General features: G+C 35.6%; 1 protein-coding gene across 2 annotated transcripts in view; it reads left to right on the top strand.

Annotated features, from left to right (window-relative positions):
* The window catches only part of RABGAP1L (RAB GTPase activating protein 1 like), an 808,684-nt gene that overhangs the window by 515,467 nt on the left and 281,031 nt on the right, over positions 1 to 12,186 (top strand). For both annotated transcript variants that reach the window (XM_058310154.1, XM_071207578.1), the window contains exon 18: positions 457 to 600. In XM_058310154.1, coding sequence (XP_058166137.1) covers positions 457 to 600 — 144 coding nt within the window. The remainder of the gene's footprint in view (positions 1 to 456; positions 601 to 12,186) is intronic.

The raw sequence follows: 12,186 nt of genomic DNA on the forward strand, positions 1-12,186 counted from the left end.
TTAATATGTCAAAGATATGTTTTTAAAAGTTACATTGTGGGGTTTTCCAAGTATCCCAAAAATAAGTATATTAAGATGATATCATAGAACACAGATGTTGTTGGTATTAGATGGTTTCAAAACAGAAGATATATTTTCTTCCCAACCCGTTAGGAGTTGAGCCCTGAATGGCTATGGTGTTCTGTCAGAGCAAGTATTTCCCAAGAAACAACAACAATCAAGTGAGCAAGAGATGATTTTAATTTTTTTTTCATGACAACCCAGTCGTTATTTTCCTCAATTATCTGTTGTATCCCTAGTTCCTATCTCTTGTTATCATTTCTATGTGGTTATATACAATGCAACAAAGCTGGAATAGAGTAAAAGAGAAATCATAGCTTATCATATGTTATAACTGTGATTGGAAAAAAACTTCTTCAGTGTTCCTCTCCCTAACGTTTCTCCTTTGACTTTTAGGAGCAGTTACCAGACCTGCACAGCCATTTTTGTGATCTGAACCTGGAAGCTCATATGTATGCATCCCAGTGGTTTCTCACTCTTTTTACTGCCAAGTTCCCACTCTGCATGGTCTTCCATATCATTGACCTGCTGCTTTGTGAGGTAGAGTGACTCCCATCTTTCATACTTAAGCCAAAATAGAAAACACTTCCTATTTAAAATGATTACGGTTTTCTTCATTTTCTTTTTTCCTGTGACATTAAGCCATAAATACTCACTGACCAAAAAGTTTTATTTGAATTTTTAGTAAAGACTTTTAATTACAAGTTTTATTATTTGTAAGAGTATAAAGGCAAACATAATTCCTTCAAAGTAAAGTGAATTGGTTAAATTTGTATAATTAAATTCATAGTAAGCCTATAACTGTGTAATAATATATTACCCATGCAAAGGATCTTTAAAGTTAAATAAATGAATCTAGAATCATGTGTTTTTTTAATATTAATTCAGTTAGACTCCAAACATGAAGATGAGGTTTTTACATTAATTAAATCCTCAGTTCATAAGATATCTCTCTGTATATGATGTTTGAGGTTCTTGCCCAGATGATGAGAGAAGTGATAAAATAAAGCAGATATATTTTATATTTAGATTATATATATTTTATTGTCTATCATTGTATTTTCAATAGTAGAATATTTCAAAAATTACTTTCAAAATCCCTTAGGTGCATGTACTTCTTTATTTTATGCTGTTTAATTCCTTAATTTACTACATTTATTTATTTTGTTCTTTTAAAGAACTGAGTAATATTACATATAGATGCATCTTATATTGCCTGCCAAAATGTTTGACACTCTTAGCAGAGAAAGGGAAATTTTTAGATAAAAGTTATGTTTTTTAATGTGAGTATAAGTTTATATGTCTTAACTTACAAAAAATGCTGTAGTATTCTAAAATACAAGCTTTTGTATGTGATTATAGGTCTAATATTATGTAGGCAGTTTTGAATTATGATAGACTTTTTTTTACATAACATTTTCTCTTTTTAAAAGTCTAACTATTTTAATTAACATAAGAATTTGAACTTTAAGTATAAAAATAACTTTCTGAAAACAAAGATTAAAATATATAAGCAATATAAAGCATAACAGCGTTATTTCTCACCTACTATAGCAGCAACCATTTTATATACAAGAATACCTAGCTAGGATTTCACTCTTCAAAGGCTATAGTTGCCATTTCACAGTACTTGGAGTTCCAGAACATTTTATAAATGTGTAGGATTTTAACCATTTGTAAGTATACTTTGGCAAAGAAGAGTTTGGGTAACCTGCTGAGGGTCACAGAATAGGTTCCTAAATCCTGAATATATAACAGCTAAAGAATTTGATTACCATATTCATTCTCCTATTTGTTTTGCTTACAAATTAGTTTCTAAAATGCCTTTCTAAATTTATTATGAAGGAAGAATGTAAAATTAGCTAAAACGTTATTCAGAGTCACAGTGGTGTGATCACAATCTACAGAAAGCAAATTTAGGCATTTGTACTGCAGTATCTATTTACTTAATTATCCAAATTAGCATGATGAACAATTTGACTCCCCTATTTTAGTGCAATACCTAAAATCCGAATTCATATCTTTAATTCTATAATCTTAAAAGAGCTAATAATAGAATTTAGTTTTTATAAATAAAAATTCATAGGCCTTATTACATATGGAACTGAGTAGAATATTTCATGGTATTTTATTAAAAAATAGGAAAATGGGGGTATGACATTTTAACAGTTTTTGCTTTATACTTAATAGGATCTTGAAAATATTTATTATCATTGCTTCAGATTTTTGTGCTGAAGGAGATGATCTAATTTCATATCAGATTGGTTCCATAGTGTTCATAATAGAAAAGGGAATAAAATTAATATGCTTAATCGTACCAGTTAAATGGGATTTCTCAGGCACTTCTGGTAGAAGTAATACTGTCCTTTAGTTCTTTGGAATGGTGACTTTTCTAAAATTGTCTGCTTTTATGGTAGCACAACTGGCATCAGATTGCCATCTATGGGTCTTCTGGAACCTGGACTTACAGTTTCTTAGGAAATTGCATCTTGTAGATACTTGAATTTCTACTAGCAGTTTCTAAGAAGTTTAGCAACATATATGATAGTGAAAAGAAAGGTAAATTCATAAGCCTTTTTATCAGTTGTCAACCATGATGCATAGTATTTTTAAAAATTATAATATTTGTTAAAACTAGTAAGAGCATCTTAGATATTTTCCCTCCCTTAAAACCTGTACTATATAGCTGTTTAAGGAAGTTGTGTAGCTTTCTAAAACATGGAATGGACTAATTACAGCATCAAGGTATCCAGGAAAATAAATGATGACATCCCTTAGTAGAGTAAAGTAACTTTTCAAAATAAACTTATTCGAAACATTATTGAATGCTTCAGGATACTTGTTTTTTCCACTAACTCATCTTTGTCAAAAGATTATTTTGCAAAGGAAATTTTTGAATAAACCTTTACTTCCTGCCTGTCTGTGTTTATTGCTCTTTGCCCTTTTCCTTCTTGTAGTTAATAAAATATTTATGTTAAAAGCTATTCTTTCATATGTGATAAAATATTCTAAGAGAAGAAAATGGTAACAACTTAGATGTTTGCTTTTGTCATATTTTCTTTTTAAGAAAACAAATCAAATTTTGATGGTTATGAATGAATGTTTAGTTTCAAAAGCAAAGTTAGGAACCTCTCAAATGGAAGTACTGATTTTTCAAAACTCACCATTCTGACAAAAAAATGTATTGATCTGTAAAATATTTTACTCAGAGATCCTATTGCAAAGTGAAAAAGAAAGGCCTTGATTTTGAGACTTTACTCTTAGAAAGTGTATCATCATGTTACATTTTCCTAAGTGTGGTGGTTTGGAGCTATGTACCCCCCAAAAACATGTTCTTAATCCATTCCTGTGGATGTGAACCCATTGTAAATAGAACCTTTTGATGAGGTTTCTTCAGAAAAGGTGTGCCCAACTGAATTAGGATGGGTCTTAATTCTATTACGGAAGGCCTTATAGGGAAAGCCACAGAGAAAGAGAAAGACACAGGGAGCAGCCGGAAGCTAGAAGTCAAGGGAACCCAGAAGAGAAGGGAAACCAGGAGAGGCTGCCGTGTGCATTGCCATGTGACAAAAATGCCAATGACCAAGTAACACCAGCAGCCAGTCCCAGAATGCCAGTCTTCTGGGGAAAAAACATCCCCTTGATGATACCTTGGTTTTGGACTGCTCCTAGCCTCAAACTGTGAGCCAGTAAATTCCAGTTGTTTACACCAACTCATTGCATGGTATTTGTTTTAGCAGCCAGGAAATTAAAACACTAAGTTATATGCTTTTGAAGGATTTCTTTATTCTTCCTGAGGCCAAGAATATGAAGTCAATTTAGTAGAAATGGGAAGAATTTTAGTTGATTTGACATTGTAGTCTGAAGCACATTCTAAGTTAATAATTCTATTTAAAATGTTTTGGGTTAAGTCCTTTCTTTGATTAAGGACGGATGGCAACAGGATTTGAAACTAGAGTTAAAAAATACATTTTCTGATAATGAGGTAAATGGAACTAGTGTAGATTATTATTTAGCCAGTAATCGAAATGAAAATCAATTTTTTAAAAAAGAACAAATCTTTTTTTTTTTTTGTCTGTCACTCTCTGTAATGGAGAGAAAAGAGAATGTTTTAAGAATTATGGTGTAAATGTTATGCTCTTCACCCACCAGGACTAGACCATTGCTGTTTGTAGAACTTTTTATTGAAATATACCAGAATAAAGGAAAATGCTTGCAAATTAGTATACAGTTTCATGATTTCTCACAAAATGAACATACTTATATAACTAGCACCCTGATTTAAAAAAAAAAATAGCAGAATCTTATATGCATTCCAGAAGGTTTGTCCAGCCCTGCCCCTTTTCAGCACTACCTCTCCCAGGGTTAGCCACTATGCTGACTTTTAGTATTATAGATTAGTTTTGCTTGTTTTTGAACTTCATGTAAATAGAATCATGTAATATGCACTCTCTTGTTTCTAGCTTTCTTCATTCAGCATTATGGTTATGAGATTGAACCATATCATTGTACCTCAACATGGTTGGTTGGTTCCACTTTGTGAATATACTGTAATTAATCTATTCTTCCATTCTATTGTTATTGGTCATTTATGTGGCTCCCAGTTTGGTGCTGTTAAGAATAGTGCTGCTGTGAACATTCTTGAACTTGTCTTTTGGTGAACATAGGTATTCACTTCTGTGGGTACATAATTAGGAATGGAATTGGTTAGAGCATGCATATGTTCTTAATGCCAAACAGCTTTCCAAAGTAGTTGTGAAGAGTATCTTTTATGTTTTATTCAGTGATGGTCTTCCTTGTGATCTAGTTTTGCTTTTGTTTTTGTTTTGTTTTTAAATGGCAAGTCCTGGATGAGATTAGAGTCTATGAATGTGTAATAAAATGAAACTCATTTGGGAATGGAAGTCATTCACTTATCTCTAAAGTTGCCTGCAGAAGTGCAGAGTAGACCTACGAGCTGAATCACTTTTGTGCTTATATGAGAAAAATTACCCCAATGAGGAAAATCCATCAAAATATTCCATTTGTGAAGAAGCAGCAGAGAGATAGTATAACATTGGAGTTAAGATTGGGCTTTTTGGTCAATCTTTCTTGATTTACCTTTTCACATTTCTTGATCTATTTACACCTCAGTTTATCTGTAAGATAACACTAACAATACCTATCTCCAGGTTTATTGTAAGGATTAAATAAGGTTATGGATATAAAGTGCTTAGTATTGTGCTTGCTACATAGTAAATAATTGATTTGTAGTAATACTAACCTCCATTCAGCTTTATCCACTTGTACAGTACTTTCATTACTTCTCTTCTAGCTTACCTCCAGATTCTTAAGAAAAGGTTAACTAGCTGTTGGTTTTTTATTAGCTTCCTAACGATCTCCCACCCCATCCCCAACCCCCACCTAGGGAGTTAAGATGCTTTGCTAGAAGCAAAATTTTAGCCAGTGACCTTAATTGAAGCTTAATTCTATTTCCTTTTTCAGTAATGATTCAAGTAGTTCTCCAAAAGTATTTTTTCTTTCCCTCCATCTTCTTTCAAAAGATAGAAGGAAAACTCCAGTTTTCTTTTAGCCTTGACAGGATAATGGACAGCTGGTGTTTGAAGTTGAGTCTTATCAGATAGTTCAATTTTTAGAGTAGCAAATATTCGCCTTTATACAATAAATTGATATTTCATGAAATTTAAGAAAATCATTGAACCTTCAAATTAGAGTGTCATTTCCTACTTCTCCTTTGTTTTTAGGATGATGGGAGAAAAACAACAATACTATATTGCCTGATTAAATGCTTCAAGATATAATCCTCTTTTTCAAGCAATTTTCTGGAGCTGTTATCTGAAGAGTAGATTAATTGTATAATATTCTCGCTTTTTGCCCCTTTTCCCTCCTTAAATGATAATATGTTGAATTTAGAACTCATAAGAATCAGCTGATATAGGAATAAGACCTCTAATATAAATATAAATGTTTTTCAATATTTGGCCACAAGAGTAGGAAAAATGTTTTTTGACTAACTAATAAAAATTTTATATGCTACTTTTAAAAGTTTATTTATCAGCAGAAATATTAAGATTAGAAAAACTCTAAAATCCCGTTTATAAGTTCCAGCTTATTTTCCATGTAAAAGGATCTTTGTGGTTCTTATATCAATTGTCTTATAGTCTTTTCTTGTGCTTTTATTAATTTTGCCATTACAAAGGAAGGCAGAAATCTTGGGCAATTTTTCTTTGTTGAAATGGCAGAATCATTGTCTGTGTTTCCTATGACTTTCAGAGTAATATTTGTTCATTCATTTATTCAAAAAACAGTTATTGAACTCCTGCTTTATTATGGCAATGCTAGGATGGTGTTTTCTCTGCATTGTTTGTTCCAGAAGCAGGTTTTGATACCCTTGGGAACCTTTGAGGTCAGTATTAGGAACTTAAAACAAAATATGGAGAGTGTAGTAATTATGAGGTGAGCATGTGTAAGCATGTCAAACCTATACTTCAAAATAAAGGCACAATATTTTTTGCTTAAAATAGAAGTGATTTTTTTGCTTCAATAAAATTGGACCCATTTTATTTTGAAGACTTGTAAACACTTTATGTATCTTGGACCTGTTCAATAACAATATTTAGTTGTTGTATGTTAAGTTCTCAACATCAGAACAAGAACTAAAAGTTAGTTACAATTTTTTTTTTTACTAACTAGTTACTTTATTGAATTTTTTGTAGAAGAAAAGCTCATAGTCTAGTTGTAGATTGAATTAAATAAACACATTCTTTTACGTTTATGATTAAATATTTAAAACAGATAAAAAAAAAACTGTTGCATATAATGAATTCCTCTACATCTACCTCTCTGGTTAAAAACATAAAATAATATTGGGACAACCAGCAAGATGGCAACTAAGCAAAGAGCTCCTAGAGTCAACTCCTGCTACAAGGCAGTTAGTAAACATCCAGAACTATGTGGAGCTAGCTGAAGCACCTTTTTTGGGCAACCAGAAGAACATCCTGCCACATCCTTGAAGGAATGGAAGGAGGAGACTGGCTACCTGAAGAGAAGATTCATAAGGAGAGTACTCCACGCCACGGAGGCCAGTGCCAATCCTCCACTGGAGGCACAAACTAAACTGCCTCGGGAGCTGTCCTGTGGCTGGAATTGAAAGCTCCATTTCCCAAAAATGGGGAAGGAAGAAACGGTTGGGCATGAACTTCAGCTATTGATGAGTAAATTCAGTGGGCTAAAATATAACCCTGAGAACAGCTAAAGTTTGAGCCTGTCCAAGTCAGAAAGAGGCTGGTAGCTGCCATCTTAAATCTGCACCTGACATGAGGGGAAGCAGGACAGACTGAACATCACTGTGCTGGTAGGGACTGGCTTCTTGCCATCCAGATCAGACTGTAGGTCTGGCCTAAGCCCACCCCTACCTCTTGAAGGGAGAAAGCTACAGGTACCTGTGCCAGCCTCTCTGGGAAATTACTGGCCACACTGCACAGGCCGGTGATTGTCCTACTTTGGCAATGCAAGGAACCCCAGGAGCTATGCTGTGGCTGGAACTGGAAGTTCTATTTCACAAAAACAGGGGAGGAGGATACAGTTGGCCACTAATTTTGGCTCCTGATTAATAGACTTGGCTGGCTAAGGTATAACCCTAGGAACAGCTAGGGTGTAAATCTGTCCAAATTGGAAAGAGGCCTGTAGCTGCCATTTTGACTCTACCCCCAGCCTGAAAGTAACTGGTGTCTTTCACCTAGATCAGCCTGCAGCCCTAGCTGAGGCTTCAGCCCCATCTCTGGCAGGGAGGAGATGGGTGGGCCCTGCACCAGCCTATCCAGGTAACTGCAGATACCTTTGACTGGCACAGACTGAATAATTGGAAGTCTCCCAGGACAACTGTAGTCATCTTGGACCCGCACTGCCTAGATTGCTGCCCACACCTGCAGCTCCCTCCCTGCCCCAGGCAGAAAGGGACGTGAAGCTGATCAGTCTCTCTGGACAACTATAGTCTAAGCCTGCACAACTTGGATTATTCCAGACAGCTGTAACTCTGTCCTACCCTGGCAAAGGAGAAAGTTGGGAGAAGCTTCATCAGTCCCTGGAGCAAAGAGGGTAGCTTGAGCCTCCACAGCTTACAGCACCAGCTACATCCTTGGCTCCTATTGCACAATCAGCAAGGGAGAAAGGGTAGGAAGCCCTTACCTAAAGAGAAAGACTGCACCCAGAATAAACACTCTAGTCAGCCAGATGTGAAGACACCAACAAAAAAATTACAGTTCACACCAAGAAACAGGAAGATATGGCCCAGTTTAAGGAACAAGATAAGCCTCCAGATGACATGAAGAAGTTGAGACAACTACTTATAGATGTCCAAACAAATCTCCTTAATAAATTCAATGAGATGGCTAAAGAGTAAGGATATTAAAAAGACACTGGATGAGCACAAAGAAGAATTCTATGTATGAAAGCATGCATAGAAAAATAGCAGATCTTGTGGGAGTGAAGGGTACAATAAATGAAATTAAAAACACATTGGAGGGTGGTGGACTTGGCCCAGTGGTTAGGGTCTCCGTCTACCACATGGGAGGTCCACAGTTCAAACCCAGAGCCTCCTTGACCCGTGTGAAGCTGGCCCATGCGCAGTGCTGATGTGTGCAAGGAGTGCCCTGCCATGCAGTTGTGTCCCCCGCGTAGAAGAGCCCCACGTGCAAGAAGTGTGCCCCATAAGGAGAGCCACCCAGTGTGAAAGAAAGCGCAGCCTGCCCAGGAATGGTCCTGCACACACGGAGAGCTGACACAAGATGATGCAACAAAAAGAAACACAGATTCCTTTGCCACTGACAACAACAGAAGCAGACAAAGAAGATGCAGCAAATAGACACAGAGAACAGACAACTGGGGTGGGGGAGGGAGGGGAGAGAAATAAATAAATAAATATTTTTATTTATTTTAAAAACACATTGAAATCATATAATAGCAGATTTGAAGGAGGCAGAAGAAAGGATTGGTGAGCTTGAAGAAATGGCCTCTGAAAGTGAACATACAAAAGAACTGATGATGAAAAGAATGGAAAAATTTGAACAAGATCTCAGTGAACTTAAAGACAGCAAAAGACTTGCAAACATATTTGTTATTGGTGTCCCAGAAAGAGAAGAGAAAGGAAAAGGGGCAAAAGGAATATTTGAAGAAATAATGGTAGAAAATTTCCCAACCCTATTGGAGGACATAGATATCCATGTCCAAGAAGCACAACATACTCCCATCTGAAAAAAATCTGAATAGACCAACTCCAAGACACATACTAATCAGAATGTCAAATACCAAAGACAAACAGAATTTTGCGAACAGCAAGAGAAAAGCAATGCATAACAGTTATGTAAGGGATACCCATAAGATTAAGTGCTGATTTCTCACCAGAAACCATGGAGGCAAGAAGACAGTGTGTGATATATTTAAGATACTACAAAAGAAAAACTTCCAGCCAAGAATCTTGTATCTGGCAAGATTGTTTCAAAAATGAAGGCAGAATTAGAAATATTCACAGATAAACAGAAACTAGAAAATTTCTAACCAAGAGACCAGATTTTCAGGAAATACTAAAGGGTGTGCTAGAGTCTGAAAAGAAAAGACAGGAGAGAAAGACCTGGAAGAGAGTCTAGAAATGAAGATTATATCAATAAACATAATCAAAGTGTCAAAAAAATGGGGAAAATAAAATATGACAGATAAAACTCAAAAAGGAATAAACTTAATCAAAGATGTAAAGTACTTATATTCAGAAAACTTCAACTCAATGTTAAAAGAAACCAAAAAAGACCTAAATAACTGGAAGAACATTCCACACTCATGCATTAGAAGACTAAATATCATAAAGACATCAATTGTGTTGAATCTGATATACAAATTCATTGCAATCCTGATAAAAATTACAGTAGCGTTTTTTTTAATTGAAAGCACAATTATCAAATTTATTTGAAAGGGTAAGGGGTCCTGAATAGCCAGAAGCATCTTAAAAAGGAAAAGTAAACTCTGATCTCCAGACTTTTTATTAGCGATCTATTGTGGTAAAAATAGCATGGTACTGGCATTTAACATAGACACATAGACCAATGGAACCAAATTAATGGTTCAGAAACAGACCCACACATGTATGGTCAAATGATTTTTTACTAGCCTGTCAAGTCCACACAGCTCAGGCAGAACAGTCCATTCAACAAATGGTGCTGAGAGAACTGGGTATCCATAGCCAAAAGAAGGAAGGAGGACCCCTATCTCATACCTTATCCAAAAATTAACTCAAAATGGATCAAAAACCTAAATACAAAAGCAAGAACCAAAGAACTTCTAGAATAAATTATAGGAAAATATCATCAAGCCCTCTGGTGGTAAGTGGTAAATTCTTTAAGGAGATAAGACAAGGACTGAGATGAACTACTGATGTTTAATATATGTAGAAGTTTTAATTAGCTTCAATGTAAAAGTGTGGAAATGTGTACAGTGGATGGTAACAAACAGTGAGTAACAGCCAGTTAATAAATGGGGATGTGGCTGAAAATCGTAGTCTAGGGATATAAATGCCAATTGACAGAATACTGGAGAATAATGTAGGAACTGAATAGCTCAGTAAACCAAGAGGTGGATGAGAGTTGTGGATGATGGTACAAATGCAGGAGTGTCCTTCGTGAGCTAGAGCAAATGTACATTACTACTGCAGGGTGTTGGGAATGTGGAGAAGCATGAGAAAAATACAGCTGGAGTGACCTCTGGACTGTGGTTAGCAGTAATAATGTAATATGCTCGTATCTATGCCAAAGATGTACTGTTTTGATAGTAGGGCAGTATGGAGAATGTGTGTCAAATGTACAGTATGGATGTGGTGACAATCTGATGATATTATTTTATCTGTAACAAATGGTCCACCACAGCATGGTTTGTTAATGGAGAGGTGTTGTTTGGGAATTCCGCACATGTGCATGATTGTTTCATTAGTTTACAACTTCTGTCATAAAAAATATATTTAAAAAATAATAATAGGGTGGGTTGGGAGAAAAATACGCCAAATACGTAAAGTACTGTAATTAGTATAAGATTTTGACAATATTCTTTCATAATCTGTAACAAACATCTCATGACAATGCAAGGTGTTGGTGTAGGGTTGATGTATGAGATCCCTGTATAATGTTACGCATGTTTGCTTTGTAAATCTGTAACTTTTACTATACACTTATTGTTTATGTTTGTTCATATGTAAATGATATAAAGATGATAATAATAATAGGGTGATTTGGGGGAAAATAATTTGGTTAGTAGTAATATTTTGACAATGCTCTTTAATCATTAGTTTAAAATTTTTAACAACAATACAAGGTATTGGTGGTAGGATGAGTTATGAGAGTCCTGTACGATGCTATGTATGTTTGTTTTGTGAATTCATAGCTATTACTATACACTTATTGTTCATGTCTGTTTATGTGTGAGTGATACTTCAATAAATTTAAAAAATAAAATAATACTAATGAGATTGCAAGTTTTATATTACCACTGTTCCTGAGCATATCCCCCTCTTTTGCATCCCTCAAAAGAAGCATTATACACAGTTCAGTGTTTATCTTTTGCATGCATGTGTATATGCTTGCTACACATGTATAAGTGTCTGAGTCATTTTTAATTGAACACTTTTGGAAAATATTGTACTCACAGTTTTATCCACTCTATTTCCAAATTAGCTTTTTTTTTTAAGATTTATTTTTTATTTATTTCTCTCCCCTTCTCCCTTCCCCCCAGTTGTCTGCTCTCTGTCCATTCACTGTGTGTTCTTCTGTGACCATTTCCATCCTCATCAGTGGCACCAGGAATCTGTGTTTCTTTTTGTTGCATCATCTTGTTGTGTCCGCTCTCTGTGCATGTGGTGCCATTCTTGATCAGGCTGCACTTGGGCGGCTCTCCTTATGCACTCCTTGTGCGTGGGGCTCCCCTGTGCAGGGGACACCCCTGCATGGCGGGGCACTCCTTGCGTGCATCAGGACTGCACATGGGCCAGCTCCACACAGGTCAAGGAGGCCCGGGATTTGGACCGTGGACCTCCCATGTGGTAGATGGATGCCCTATCCATTGGGCCAAGTCCGCTTGCCTCCAGATTAG

This window comes from Dasypus novemcinctus, chromosome 13 (assembly GCF_030445035.2).
Source record: "Dasypus novemcinctus isolate mDasNov1 chromosome 13, mDasNov1.1.hap2, whole genome shotgun sequence".
NCBI lineage: Eukaryota > Metazoa > Chordata > Mammalia > Cingulata > Dasypodidae > Dasypus > Dasypus novemcinctus.